The sequence below is a fragment of the Rhinopithecus roxellana genome, chromosome 3, assembly GCF_007565055.1.
Source record: "Rhinopithecus roxellana isolate Shanxi Qingling chromosome 3, ASM756505v1, whole genome shotgun sequence".
NCBI lineage: Eukaryota > Metazoa > Chordata > Mammalia > Primates > Cercopithecidae > Rhinopithecus > Rhinopithecus roxellana.
Window position 1 is genome coordinate 40,547,235 of NC_044551.1, and position 15,648 is coordinate 40,562,882.

At 37.1% G+C, this 15,648-nt stretch overlaps 1 protein-coding gene across 3 annotated transcripts; it reads left to right on the plus strand.

The window, feature by feature from the left end:
- Window positions 1-2,943: 2,943 nt before the first annotated feature.
- On the plus strand, window positions 2,944-13,476 carry ZNF300 (zinc finger protein 300). 3 transcript variants are annotated; one of them, XM_030927736.1, is made up of 6 exons: window positions 2,944-3,239; window positions 3,940-4,066; window positions 4,744-4,787; window positions 9,317-9,443; window positions 9,687-10,803; window positions 10,911-13,476. In XM_030927736.1, exons 5-6 carry the CDS (start codon window positions 10,781-10,783, stop codon window positions 12,454-12,456), a joined length of 1,569 nt encoding a protein of 522 aa, XP_030783596.1. In that variant the 5' UTR covers window positions 2,944-3,239; window positions 3,940-4,066; window positions 4,744-4,787; window positions 9,317-9,443; window positions 9,687-10,780; the 3' UTR covers window positions 12,457-13,476. The 3 variants fall into 3 exon arrangements, with proteins under 3 accessions (XP_030783596.1, XP_030783594.1, XP_030783595.1); XM_030927734.1 differs by having other exon boundaries at window positions 9,687-9,809; window positions 10,907-13,476; XM_030927735.1 differs by lacking the exon at window positions 2,944-3,239 and adding an exon at window positions 4,994-5,048 and having other exon boundaries at window positions 3,975-4,066; window positions 9,687-9,809; window positions 10,907-13,476.
- The last annotated feature ends 2,172 nt before the right edge of the window (window positions 13,477-15,648 follow it).

A 15,648-nucleotide genomic window follows, 5' to 3' on the forward strand; every position in this document is an offset into this window, starting at 1 on the left:
AATCCAGGGCTTATGATGACTTTATAGAACATAACTGGTGTAAATAAAAAGGACTGGGGAAGGGAGTCACTTCATTTGTTTCTCACTGCAACTGTTTATATATATGCTATGCACATATATAATAAATACATACATATTCATTCACTTTTATGTTAAAAATGGTAATAGCAAATATTTTCATTTTTCCACTTTATGTTTTTGACATATTGTATCCTTAATATAATTAATGTCAGGATACATATTATATCCTGAAATTCACTTCATGTTAGTACAGAAAGATATTTCTCCCTCCCTCTCTCTCTCCTCCAATTCCTCTCACATACACATACACAGCTAAGTAGTACTGTTTTAAATGTTTGTGTTATCTGCTGTCTTTTGGTATTAAAAACAGTTTTGCAATAAATAATCTTTTGGCTTTTTTTTTCTGCTGGTATATCTTTGGGATATATTCTTCAAGTGGGGTTTCTGAATCATAGGGTAAAAATTACCTAGTGCTGTGGTTTTAGAGATATGTCCATACATTGTTTGATAATCCTCCCCTTAAGAGGTGGAGCTCAATTTCCACTCATTTGATTATGGGCTGGCTTGAGTGCCTCTCACTTCTAGCCAATAGAATACGGGAAAAGTAATCAGATGCCACTTCCAATTTAGGTTCTAAAAAGCCTGTGGCTTCTGTTTTGTGTTTGTTCTGTCTCCCTTGACTCACTTGGTCTGTACAGAAGTCAGCTATCATATCATGAAGCAGTCTTAGAGAGAGGGAAGTCACCTGCCGTATCATGAAAACAGTAATATAGCCTAAGGAAGGGCCCACATAGTGAGGAACTGAGGCCTGTAAGCAGCCATGTGAGCAAACTTGGAAACTGATATTCCAAGGCTTGCCCACAGCTATTTGATTGAGTTTGGAAGCATATCCTCCTATACTTGAGCCTTGAAATAATTGCAGCCCTGGCCTATGGCTTGATTGCAACTTCACAGAGACTAAACCTGAACCACCCAGCCCCACTGTTCCCATTCTTGACTCACAGAAACTATGAGACAATAAATATTTACAATTTCAAGTTGCTAAGTTTTGGGTAATTTGTTACACAGCAATAGATAACCAATACATGTAGTTTTGCTAGATATTGCCAACCCCTCTAAATAGGGGCTATAAGTTTACTGTCCCACCAGTAATACATGATATTTCCCATGGCCTAACCAAGTGTTGCCAAACTTAGAATAATATTTTACAAGCAAATAGATGAGAAATGTTATCATACTATGGCTTTAATTTTCTTCCTTTCATTATGAGGGAGGCTTCCTGTTCCTTCAACATCTTCTTTTTAAATTAGGTACTACATAAGGACAGCTTTCCATCATTCTTAAGATAAAGAACTAAAGTTTTTACAATTCCTACAAGGCCCTCCACATAGGAACAGTAGTAGAGTCTGGCCTTTTCCTGAGTCTACAACTTCCACTGGCATCACTCCTTGAGGCTGAGGATTCTGAATTAATCATTACTATATACCCTTACCACTAAATGCAGTGTCTACACTGTCTTAAGCTCAAAGCAAGAAACAAATATTGATAAAACTGTGGCAAGCCTAAATAGATATGAGAAGTTAAGTGCTCACAACCAACCATTTCTTACCCTCTTTGCCTTGACCAAACTTTAGTCAGACTTCTCTCCTTCCCACAGGCCCCTACATTTTGGCTTCCCCTGAGTTGAAACACCGCACTAATGCACTATGATTCAGAACATCTCCCCTTAACCGCTTATTCTGAATTCCATGACAACAGAAACAATTTCTGTAGAAATGCCCCGGTTTTGCCACCTGCACACCCCTACCTCATATCCTCCTCCGTACAAAGTTCCTACTAACCCTTCTTATTCCTCCCTATAAAAAAAGTCATTTTGTTTGATATTGTGATTCTTGCAGATTTGAGATTGGAGCATTCTTCCTAATGCAACAGTGTTCTTTCTAAATACATTGTCTTCTTATCTAAGTCTGCCTTTGTTTTGACATGAGAAATAAAATTGCTAAATGTAAAATTGCTGCCTGTTTCATAATATATCAAAAAGCATCACTCGTGTGAAACTTATGATTCAAAATTGTATTCATTCATACAAATGAAACATTGGTCTGTGAACATGCATTTTGCTTTTTTAAAGCTTGATATAAGGGCTAAGTGTTAAGATAACAATTTTAATATTCTCTTTGGCTGGTTCATTTTTTAAAAATCATGTTGTTGTTGTTTCTGAAATCTAACCTTCTCAGTCTCTCCCTATGTCCGTTCCGGTTTTCAAGTCTCTTTTCTGTCTCAATCTCTCTGTCTACCACGCTCTACCCCTTAGCTTCCCACTTCTATTCCTATGTCTGTTTTTTTTCTCTTCAGTGTCCCATCTCTCCTCCTTTCTAGGCTTGCTCCTTTGTCCCCATTTCCCCCATTTTCTCTCTGATTCTCTGCTTCTCACTGTCCCTCTCTTTGTGCCTCGGTCTCTTCTTCCCTGCCTCTTAATTTCCCTTTTTCCTTCAGTCGACCTGTTATTACTTATTACTGCAATATCAATTTCCCTTATAAGGATTCCTTACCGTTGTTATTGGCATAATTACAGTTCACAGTGATTGTTCAGCCCCCAGATTTTGTCCCTCTCTCCCACAGTGGAATCTCCCTGGAGAGGACCGCACCATTCCACGCTTCCCCTCTCAGCAAATCGAATCTCCCGGCATGGGGCTGTACCATGCACAAACACGTCCATGGTACCATTTAAAATTCCTCCCCTTTCGTCAGAAGCATGCTTCCAGTAGAGGAAGGTTCACTCCAACTTCCTCTTCAATTCTCCTTGTAAAATCTGTCTGCAAAAGTGTGCACCTTACTGCTCCTTTCGTAGTCCGCCTTTCCGTATCGTCTTCCCCTTCCTTCCCTGCCGCGTTGGTACAGCCCACTCTCGGGCTCAGCACCGGGCGAATCCTCCGCTAGTACGGAGACGACCGGGCTCTCAAGATGGCGGCCCCATGCGGAAACAGCCCCAGGGAGCAGCCATGTTGTTTCCTGAACAAAGCCTCTGAAGATGCGGAACGGGCAAAACCGCCCCGTACGGAACAACGCAGCCTAGGGAGCCTGGTGGTGTGCTCCCGGACAGGAAGCAGGAGAGTTTGCCAATATGGATGTGACAGCGGTTCCCATTATGCTGTGATGGGGGTTTTGGGACCTGATAATCCAGCTGGGAGTCAGAGGCGGGATGTGTGCGGTGAAGGGTGAGTCTGTGGTATTGGTAATGGGAGGAGAGGAGCACGTGAGGGTCAGTAGTAGGTTTATGAAGTCACTCGTGGGGGAAGTAGGTGGGATTAGTGTTGGATTTATGTGGGAGTCCACGATGTGATTAGTAACTGGGAAGTGAGAAGTGAGGGGGTGTCTATGGGGTCAGGAATGGCGTGCAGGTGGACTGACTGGTGGGTTTAACTGGGTTCAGTGATTTACGGGGCTCTGAGGAATCAGTGATGGGAGGCTATGGACTAAATGATGGGGACATCCATGTGTTCAGTGATGTGATGGACATGGGGGAGTTCAGTAGGGTACATAATTGCTAGGCTTGAGAATTCCGAGATTTAGATGGGGACAGTAATGGGGCCACGGTGTTGTGGTGGTTAGCCACATTTTACTGGGGAAGGCCTTTACTTACGTTAAATTTCCACAGGTCATAGGCAGCTGAGTTCTTTAAGGTCAACCCCTTTTCACATCTTTTCATAGTCTACCATTGCCCCCTAAGCATTTCTGATGGTACCCCCAACAAGACCAAACAAATCAAAACTGATAGAATCATAATAAAAAGTTTGATTTCAGTCCTCCACTTTCTCAGTTTGTTGAAATCATTTTATATTTTATTCAAGAGACATTTATTGAGCATCTGCTGAGTGTCCAGAGATGAGTATGACTGTTTCTTTTGTTTCCTTCTAGATCTCTTTTGATATAGCCTGGGATACTCCCTATAAAATAATCTCTCTATCATGGGAGCCCCCACTTCCTCTGGGCTAGTTCAGCTCTGTCTGCATGACTTGTCCTGGGACTGAGGAAAGTTTACCAGGTATGTACCTTCCTGTATTGTGGTATATTCTCTTTTTTTCAGTGATTCCAACCTATCACCGTTTTTGTATGCAGACAATAGCGCTGTTGAAAAAGAGCAATACAAATTTAAACAGAAAACATTAAAATTAACCTTTGAGTTCATGCACATTGATTTAGCAAGAGTTTTCTGAGTTGGGGGAAAATATAAGAGAGTTCTTGGAAGATTGTTGGAATTCAGCTGCTGGTTCTTTTTAGGAATAGGGAATGCATGCCTCAGTTTTCCATTTGGTCATTCCCATTCTTATTGCCAAGGAGCTCCATCTTCACTTATATCTTTATATAGCTATCCATGATTATTGCCTCATGAAAATCTTATATAAATAGAATTGCTGATTCCCAGGGGGAACAATAAGTTGTTAGTAAATCAGCTGGAAACATATCTTCACATCTATCCAATTATAAACCTTGGTCAACTTCTATGTGATCATATCATAAGTACAAGAGGAGTAAAGAATGATCCCTCCTCCACATGGTGCTTGCTGATCCTTCTGTTAGGCTCAAACAATCTTATCCCACAGGATAGCCCATTAGCTACCTGACTTCTGGTGTTAGTTGTTGCTAGACTGGTGAATGTGAAAGCTGCAGTCTGGGTTTGGTCTATGAAAAACATTCTGATCACCAGTTTTGCTTTTTCAGTCATCTGGCCTTTTGGAAAAGAGCAAAAAATGATGAAGTCCCAGGTGAGTTGCTGTTTTTTAAAAAAAAATTCTTCTTTGGTTTTTCATACAATCAAATGGAAAGTAAAGATAGCTAAAATCTGGATTAAGGAAAAGGTGGTAACAATAAAGATCAAGACCTCAAAAGCGTTGCTAGGTAATGTGTAAAAAACCTGGCTGGAAACCATTTTTATAAATTAATGTACTAATTGTTCTGATCTTTCTTGCAGACATCATGAGTTACACGATTTGCATTTCCCTAAAGAGAAAGATAAATTTCTCATGGTAAGAAAATATTTCTTGCCATATAAGACTAAAAAAAAAATTCCTTTTTGGCTTTTACTCTAGGAGGTGGAGTGCACAGTGTCCTCACCAACACTCCTTTGGTAAATGCCACAGTAAGTTTCTTGTAGTGGTGTCTTAAAATGATCTTTTTAGAGGGGATGTATCATAATGTCTAGCCAAACTCCTTCAACCTTATTCTTGAGTGGAGGATGGCAAATTATTTATCCATGGGCCGAATCCCATTCTCCAACTGTTTTTATAAACAAAGCTTTATTGGAGCACAGCCATGCTGTTTGTTTACATGTTTTCTATAGCTTTTTTCTAACTACAATGGCAGAGATGAGTAGTTACAACAGAAACTGTATGGCCTGGAATGCCAAAAATATAAACTTTACTGAAAAAATTTGTTGACCTCTGCTTTCGAGGAACAAACTAATTACAGATGCTTCCTATTGTCCAGCTTTATCCACAGATAAATTCATTAACGTAAGATAGGCACATTTTGAATGTTTTTCTAAACTATATATTTCTCTCAAAAAAAGCCATTCTTAAATTTTATTTATCTGGCAAATCTTTGGAGGGCAAAGGTCTCTGATGCTCCGTATCTTTTGCTGTGCTTTCAGAATTTGTAGGATTACTGTCAAGTTCAAGGCTGTTCCTTCTTTGCTCTCCCATTTTTAAAAGTTTGTATTATTTTTTCTTTCTGCCAGCGTTGGCATATAAACATTTAAAATTATATAAAAGATAAAAATTTAAAACAAAGAGACCTTTTAACTCACTTTCTACCACGATAATCAGTGTTAACCATTGCTTCTAACCTTCCAAACCTTTTTTGATACGAATATAACTGTGATTAACTGTTTACAGTGTAAAAGTACAAATGTGTGAGGATGTCTTATTTTCATACACTTTTCTTTTGGAAAAAGAATGTTATGGTAAACATTTTGTTCTGCAACTTGATTTTTAACTTACTGTCCAATATAAAGCTCTTTTGTATACATTTAGAATATCTTTCCATATCAGTACATAGAATTCTCCTTTATTATTTTATCAGATGCATAATATTTCCTTGTGGCCTGGTTGTCTGGGATTGTTTCTTCATCTTACAGATAGAGATTATAATCCTTATAGGGTTGTTGTGAGAATTGAGTAAAAACCATGCTTGAAACTATAACTGGGGCATGGTTTATACTGTATTGAAGTATCAGCTGTTATTATATCATCAGTATCATTATCATTGTCAAATCTTGAAGTCAGCTTTTGCATTAGGAGTCCTTATGTATATTTTACAGTAGAGTTTAGAGTTCTGTTGCAAAAAAGACTTTTTTGTTGTTTTTGTTTTTGGATTTCAGTAGCTTTGCTTGAGAGCTGTGCTGTCTAATATAGTAGCCATCAGTCAAATGTGGTTACTGAACACTTGGAATTGGCTAGTTTGAATTGAGACATGTTGTGTTAAGTCCATACCAGATTTCAAAGTTATATTTCCAAAAAACTCACTAGTAGATTTAAGGATTGATTACATGTTGAAGCAATATTTTGAGTAATATATTGGAATAAATATATATTATTGAAAATAATTTTTTGAATGTGGTTCCTAGAAAATGTAAACTTACTATCTGGTTAGCTTTATATTTCTGTTACACAACACTGCTTTGAAGAAGGATGGATTTTTTAATTAGCCCAATACATCCAACTGCTGTGGCTAATTAGTTGATTAATTGCTTCTTCCTTCAGGAAGAGGGCTGTATATTAGTTCCCTACCATCCAGAAGTGAAGTCATTTTTATACATATCCTCCTTTTCAGCCTGTAACACCTACTTCCCTTTCATTTCTTCCATCTCTTAATTGTACTTCCATTTCTGCAGGGACCCGAGCTGTAAAAATGGTTTCTAGTTGACAAAAGTATAATTTTCCACTGATTGTGTACTATATTTTTCTCAAAATTAAGAAATTTATACCTACTTATTATATTGAAGCACTTGGGTATCATTAATAAAGCAAAATCAGAATGTTAGAATGATAACATCTATGAATTTACCTCTCAGAATGGATTTCCTCTGTATTCCAGATTTATTGTCTTATGTTACTTTTCTTCAGATTAAAAAAATGTAGACTAATACACAAAACAGTTTTTAACTAAACATAAGTTTTTGTTTTTCCTTTATAATCATTATTCATTTCTTTTTAACAAACATTTCTTAAGTACCCAGTTTATGTCATATGCACTGGCTAGCTGTTGAATATCCTGAGCAGATTTAGGTATAGTTTTCTTCTGGGAGGACTGCAGAGAAAAAAGAGATGTGGAAACCAACATTAACACATAAAAGTTCTGTAGCAGACATGGGAGCAGGTACTGTTATAGCAGAGAGTGGGGAACAACCAGATTTCTAAGGAAGTAGGTAATAGGCTTAAATGATTATTGAACTTTGGCTCATGAGGGAAGTAGGCTGAGGACAGGAAGCAGCGTTTGTAAAAGTAGGGCAGAGTGATTTTAGGAAGGCTAGGAATTTTAAAACTAAAATGGAAAGTGCTTCATAGAAAGGTCGACTAAGGTTGGTATTGAAGTGATAAAATATAAAAGATCATGTTTACAGTATCAAGGAGGCAGTTTGGACTGCAGTAGTCAAGAACTAGACTATTGAGTGAGAATAAATCTTGCAGATATGAGAGTTCATCAATCATATATTTAGTATGTAATCTTTGGCAAATATTTACTTAACCACTGTAATCCTCAGTTTTCTTATATGTAAAATAGGAAAATTAATAGGATTGTCACAGACAACTATGTGTTTGGCAGCTTGACAGAGTGAATATGGAATTGGTGTGGGATGAGAGAAAACTTGAGATTTGAGATGAGAGAGATGAGACTGTGTTAGCAAGGAAGAAAAAAAAGGAGGCTTTTAAGTAGGCAGTGTTGACATTTGAAATAATCATTTTCATTCTGAAAGTGGTGTTTGGTAATAATGGAATATTTAGGAAAAAAGTCTGAACAATTTATTTAAAATAATACAGATCACTATTAGATTAGTTTCTGCTATTAGTTAACAACTATTGTGAGGATAATGGGCACATAATTAAAATAGTCAATTTTCCCTCCAGAAACATTTTATAACTCTACTTTTACCCAATTTCTTTTTTGATGTTATGTCACTAATTTGTTGTGGTTTCTTCGTTAATGTTTTCTACACATTTTTGTTGAGTTTATCATTCGGGATTCCTTATTTTTTGTTGCTACTGTAATTGGTATATTCATTCTATTACTAGCTATTGTGTGTATATAAGACAGCTATTAAATTGGGGGGAAGCTAAGATCATTTTCCTATGAAATAAAGATATTAGATTAATGATCTTCTAGAGCTCTGACATTCTGTGATTCTCTAAATGTAGCTTTTCTTTTTTTAAAAAAAAAATGTACTTGCAAAGGGCATTTCTGCTCTATAATCATTAATTAAAATTCTCCCATGTCTTATTTTGTTACTTTTATGGTCTTTAGTACTTTTTAGAGTTAAAATTTTTATTCCATCAGAATTTATTCTTTTTTCCCAGGTATTATATAGTGTATTGGTTTGCTAGGACTGCTATGACAAAGTACCACAAACTGGGTGGCTTAAACAATAGAAATTTAGTCTCATAGTTCTGGAGACTAGAAGTCCAAAATCAAGGTTGTTCTTCAGGACTGTGAGGGATGTATTTGTTTCATGCCTCTTTTCTTAGCTTCTTTATAACTATCTTGTTTTTACTCTTTGCATTATCTTCCCTCTATGCATGTCTTTGTGTTCAAATTTCCCCCTTTGGATAAGGACACAGATCATATTAGATTTAGTTTCACCCTAAATACTTCATATAGCTAGGTATATCTGCAATGACCCTGTTTCCAAGTCATATCACATTTTGAGGTACTGGGGGTTAGGACTTCAACATATAAATATTCAGAAGATACAACTCAACCCATAATATTTCTTCAACATTATTCCTTTCCTATTTACTATTCATTGTTTCAATACTATTCATCCAATAATCCATCTTCCTCCCGGTTATTTGGGTGCTGCCTTTGAAACGTATGAAATTACTGTATGTATTAGGTAGGCATTTTATGGTTTACCTCTTTTTTTCTCTTCATATGCCTGGCTCTGCTTGCTAAAAACAGGATTTTATTTTGTTTTTCCCAAAAACTATGATACAAAGCTAGATGTGGGTGTAGTTGTGCACATTACAGTAGAAATTATGAGAATGATCACTTCAGATTGAACAGGAATTTGCTGTTACAGGGGTTAGTATCATTCAAGGATGTGGCTGTGGATTTCACCCAGGAGGAGTGGCAGCAACTTGACCCTGCTCAGAGGACCCTGTACAGGGATGTGATGCTGGAGAACTACAGCCACCTGGTCTCAATGGGTAAGGATGGCTTCCCCAAATAACTCAGAGTTGTCCAATAAAGTGCCTTTCCTTACCAGTTGCTGTGATTAGGTTGTTCCTGACGTATGTCATGACTTTTATGACCTTCATACCTTTGCAAATGGAGGTTATGCCTTTGTTGAGGGCTAACTGGACAGCTTCATTGTAGACCATCTGAAACTGCACCTTTTCTTTTTCCTTAGGTAAAGTCAATTTCAATCCTCTGTAATTTCTGTTTAATAGGGTATCCAGTTTCTAAACCAGATGTCATCTCCAAGTTGGAACAAGGAGAAGAGCCATGGATCATAAAGAGAGACATATCAAATTGGATCTATCCAGATGAATATCAGGCAGATGGGAGACAAGGGAAGTAAAATATCAATTTATGTGTATTTTTTTAATTGATTGGTGCCTGAGGTTTATGTTTCTATCCTTATCGAAATCTCCTATTCTTTGCTTCTATGCTGAGAATTTAGTAGTCACTCAACAAGTAATTGTGGAGCCTTTCAGAGGAGTCCTATTTTTTGTTGATCCTGTCTCGTGTGTGTATATATATATTTATATTTACTGTCTTTTCTGAAAGAGTTTTAAAGGCAATAAAAGGCAAATTCCTTTTAAGAACATAAGCTGTACTTTAAAAGGCAAGATTCCCAGGTAAATGACTGTACTAAATTAAATGTCAAATGCAGTTACTGTTTTAAAAGTTCAGAGAAAATTAGAGTCTAAAGAGATGTGGGAGTATTTGAGAGACATTTTTTAGAGCATGCAACTGTAACTGCTCTGAATGACATAAATGCTGCTGAGGCTAAAGGAAGAGGGTGAAGGCAAGCAAACAGTGTTGGAGAGAGTATATGAACAAAACTAGGGTCAGGAAGATATAGCTTTTCTGGGAGAACTTTACTAGTTTTACTTGACATGTATAGAAAGTAGTTTATTGGGAGTAGTGGAATTTACATCTGTATTCTCCGTTTGACTCTGATACTGAATCTGCAGCAGGATATTGAATTTTTCCATTATTTGTGTTAGTTGTTAGGAAAATAGATGGAAGAGAGTTAAAGTATTTTGTATACAGAAGATACCTTGTTTCTTTAGAGTGATGGTAGGATAATAAAAATGTGTAGCACATGGTTTATAATACAAATGAAATTAAAAAGTGAAAAGGGGTTTCTATTTAGAAAGCAGAAGTGAAAGATGCTAAAAGAATAATAAAAAGGCAGTGATGAGACCCCTGACACTTTTTCATTGCTTTTAAGTTTAGTTTTTACATGAATATTTCTGTTTAACATTCTTGTCTATCTCTTCACCTGATAACACTATATGCTGTACTGTCTTCTGAGATGACCTGTTTCCATCCTTTTTTGTGAGTTCATCTACTATGTTGGATCATCCATTTGTTCTACTTCTTTACCCTCTGTTAATTGACTCTTGTGATGACTCTTAAATTGTATCTTTTCTTCTTTTAGACAGGAAGAGTAACCTTCACAACTCCCAGTCATGTATTTTGGGGACAGTTTCCTTCCATCATAAGATACTGAAAGGAGTCACAAAGGATGGTTCATTGTGCTCCATTTTAAAAGTCTGTCAAGGTGATGGTCAGCTGCAGAGAATTCTAGAGAATCAAGACAAACTCTTCAGGCAGGTCACATTTGTTAACAGCAAAACAGTGACTGAGACATCAGGGCATAAATATAATCCACTGGGGAAAATATTTCAAGAGTGCATAGAAGCAGGTACATCAATACAGAGATTCCATAAATATGATGCTTTGAAAAAGAACTTAAAACCAAATATTGACCTACCGAGTTGTTATAAGAGCAATTCAAGAAAAAAAATTGATCAGAGTTTTGGAGGTAGGAAATCATCTAGCCAGAGTGAGCCCAATTCTAATCTTGAGAAGATTCACAATGGAGTAATACCTTTTGATGATAATCAGTATGGAAACGTTTTTAGAAATACACAATCCCTTATTCAGTATCAGAATGTGGAAACTAAAGAGAAAACTTGTGTATGTGTTACATGTGGAAAAGCCTTTGCTAAGAAGTCACAGCTCATTGTACATCAAAGAATTCATACTGGAAAGAAACCATATGATTGTGGTGCATGCGGAAAAGCCTTCAGTGAGAAGTTTCATCTTGTTGTACATCAGAGAACTCATACTGGGGAGAAACCTTATGATTGTTCTGAATGTGGAAAAGCCTTCTCTCAGAAATCATCCCTTATTATACATCAGAGAGTTCACACTGGGGAAAAACCCTATGAATGTAGTGAATGCGGGAAAGCCTTCTCCCAGAAATCACCCCTCATTATACATCAGAGAATACATACTGGGGAAAAACCCTATGAATGTAGAGAGTGTGGGAAGGCCTTTTCCCAGAAGTCACAGCTGATTATACACCATAGAGCTCATACTGGAGAGAAACCATATGAGTGTACCGAATGTGGGAAAGCCTTCTGTGAGAAGTCCCACCTCATTATACATAAAAGAATTCACACTGGTGAGAAACCCTACAAATGTGCTCAATGTGAGGAAGCCTTCAGCAGGAAGACAGAACTCATTACACATCAGTTAGTTCATACTGGGGAAAAACCTTATGAATGTACTGAATGTGGGAAGACATTCTCCCGCAAATCACAGCTCATCATACATCAGAGAACACATACTGGAGAAAAACCCTATAAGTGTAGTGAATGTGGCAAAGCCTTCTGCCAGAAGTCACATCTCATTGGACATCAGAGAATTCACACAGGAGAAAAACCTTATATATGTACTGAATGTGGGAAAGCCTTCTCTCAGAAGTCTCACCTTCCGGGACACCAGCGAATTCATACAGGAGAGAAACCTTACATATGTGCTGAATGTGGAAAGGCCTTTTCTCAGAAGTCAGACCTTGTTTTACATCAGAGGATTCATACTGGGGAAAGACCCTATCAATGTGCTATATGTGGGAAGGCCTTCATCCAGAAGTCACAACTAACTGTACACCAGAGAATTCATACAGTGGTAAAATCATAATGAACTGGCCACAGAAAAGCCTTAGAATTAGCTCAAGCCTTAATAATTACTAGAAACCCAATTAATTTGATAAGCTTGGGGACAATATCCCAATAGATAAAAATTTTTAAGGGAATCTGTTTCTAGTTTGGTGATGCCTAACTTTTCCAGCAAAGATGATGGAAAATAGTTATGTAAATGAAGAACATTTTTAATATGGCATGTAAAGATTTTAAAGTTATGAACTCAGTGATCAGTGCAGCAAGTTAAGCATACAGAATATTGTCAAGTTGCATATTCCTTATACTACATTATGATAATCAGCCATTGTGAAACTGCTAATATTAACTTGGCATAATTATGGCCATAAAGTAATTTTCTATAAAAGACATGGAAGAAAACTTGAGTAAACAACAAAATAAAACCTATACGCTATTTTAAGAAGGGGCTTGAGCATGACCCCTAAAGCTACATGTAAAGGTCTTGTACAGAAAATGGAACGATAGGTTGATCAGATTCAGTAAAGTTGATCTGTATGCATTTTCCCATCTCAAGCATATAAGTTGACCTGCTTCTCTGGAAGGACCTTGAGATTGATGCATTTTGAGCAGGTCTCCCTTTTATTCTTCCCAACTGGGAACTTGGAGCTGAAAAACATTGGCACTGAGGCCAGATGGTCTTGGGTTTAATCCTGGCTCAGTGACTCACAGATTGTGTGACTTGAGGCAAACATACTTCCCCTGAGTATTTTTTATCCGTAAGTACAAATACAATGCAGAGCTCATTTTCAGTTAATATTAGTACTTTTTAAATCTTTACTCTCTATCTTGAAGCATTAGATGCTAAGACTAATGTGTAAAAACCACATCTGAACTTGCTTTTCCCTCTGGACACTCTGCTTTTGATTATTCATCCCTATTAGTGGCTCATTTTACTGTCTTCTGATCCTGGTGGCCTTATTTTTACTATGTTAAGGTTATGTTTTTTAATACTTGCATTTATTTTCATATACTTATATAAACCATGGTGATTGCACATAAAGACCCTGCCTAATGTCTCTTCACTTCTTTGTGATCCTTTTCCTGAAGCCCCAACTGTTTTCCTTGAAAACTTACAGGGGAAGACTCTTGGGGGGAGAAGTAATGCCTGCATAGCCTTGAGAACTGGAGGTCTCTAAGATACCTCCTACTATACTTTCTGTCATTCCATCCATTCCCCGATAAGCATTTTTAGATGAGCACCCTTGCTGGAAGTGACCTGCAGGAGAGCATACTTGGCAAGTATGAGAATGCCTGTGTGATAAACACAGCATCTGCACGTATTTCCTGCTTGATTTCCTATCCACTTGATCCCCTTCCTGCTTGGCTGAACTGTCTATTGTGAAAACATGGGGCTCCTCTAGTTGAGAATGACTGTAGAGTAGAGGGCACGCTGGACAGGGATGTGGGAACTGAGTATTAAAGATGCCATTCACTGGACAGGGATGTGGGAACTCAATATTAAAGATGTTGTTCCCCCTACATCCCAGGTGATTTATATATTGTTGGAGTGGGAAAAGAGAAATCCAAAAGAGCAAGCCCATTCAGAAAATGGATCTGCTAATTTTATTGTTGAATAACTGAAATAAAAATACTATGTAGCATGTGGGTAGCTAGCACATGGCTATAAAACTCTAGTGGATTTTTAGCTCTATTTATATGGAACTAAAGCTACAGTTGTGTGGAACTAAGCTTCCCGCCTGTTGGTAAATGGCAGATACCTAGTTTTCATCAATAGTTACATCAAGCTTACTCTGATGTCTTGTTTTGCATAATTCTTTTATCAGGCTTACTCTGACGGTCTGTTCTTTATATTTTTTTTTATCTGTGCATCTTATGGTTGCCCCAACAGTGTATCTAATATGTGTGATTAGTCATATTCTTCACTCCTCAACACAATTACATCAGTTTTTCACAATAGTCAATGAACCTTATATCAAAACCTCAAAAACCTTGTTTTAAAAGATCTTATAATTTGGTTCTAAAATTATATACAGAAATGCTCCAAGGCAAGAGTAGCGAAGACACTTTTGAAGAACAAATTTGGATAACTTAATTAGACTTCTTATAAAACAGTGGTAATTAAGACAATGTGGTATTACATGAGTAGTCATGTAGATCAATGGTAAAAGAGAATCTGAAAACTGATAATTACCTGCAGACACTTGGATTATGACAAAGTTAGCATTCTAGAACAATGGGAGGAAACTCACCATTTCAATAATGCCTCTGACTCAGTTATCCAAATGGGTAAAACAAAGAAAAAACAAATTTACTGCATACTATTCACAAAATTTATTCTGCCTAAACCTATAATAGAGGAAAATGTGTAGCAGTAAGTATATATCAGACAAAAAAAAAGAAAGCCTGAAAATACCTAAGCAACAGTCTCAATAGGTTAGAATAAAAAAACGCTGTGATCTAATGCTAAAAAAGTAAAAAGGACATAATAAAAGTAAGAGAAGATGAAGAAATAGGAAAACACACACAATAGGAACAACAAAACAAGAAAATTATGGCTCACTTTTGTAATCCCCATACTGTAGGAAGACAAGGTGGGAGGACACCTGGAGCCCAGGAGCTCAAGGCTGCAGTGGTTGCACCACTGCACTCCAGCCTGGGTGACAGAATGAGACCCTGTCTCAAAAAAAATGTAGATTGAAAAAAATAATAAACCTTTAAGTAAACTGGGAATAAAGGGCAGCCTCCTCAAATAGTTAAAGGGCGTAGATAGAAAACCTACAGTAAACATCATATTTAATGGCTGGAAAAAAGGCAAGAATATTTACTTGACTCTTTCTGGTTAACATACTGGTGAATTTAGCCAGTGCAATAAGCAAAGCAAAGTAGGGAGTGGGCCTGCAACCTGGAAAGGAAGAAATAAAAGTGTTGTTATTTGTAGACAACATATCCTTCTATGTAGAAGATCTCAAAAACTGCACAAAATATTACTAGACCTAATAAGCAGGTTTTGCAAAATATCTAAATAATTTGGAGAGATTAATTAAAACTCAGGTATTCTGATTCTAGAGTCTTCACAATTAACAATTATGTTATGCTGCCTCTCCTGCCTCCCTTTCCCTTCTGTAATTCACACAATTATCTTCCACACTGTTTTCTGAATTGGTTCCATGATACATGATGCTTGCATGCAGATGCTCCTATTATTAGCCAA

Excerpts from the sequence above, each read along its gene's own strand:
- ZNF300 (XM_030927734.1), top strand. The coding sequence starts at position 4,033 with ATGACTTGTCCTGGGACTGAGGAAAGTTTACCAG. Across the intron at positions 4,788-9,316 it reads AAAAAATGATGAAGTCCCAG|GGGTTAGTATCATTCAAGGA; the intron begins GTGAGTTGCTGT and ends TTGCTGTTACAG. Across the intron at positions 9,444-9,686 it reads CAGCCACCTGGTCTCAATGG|GGTATCCAGTTTCTAAACCA; the intron begins GTAAGGATGGCT and ends TCTGTTTAATAG.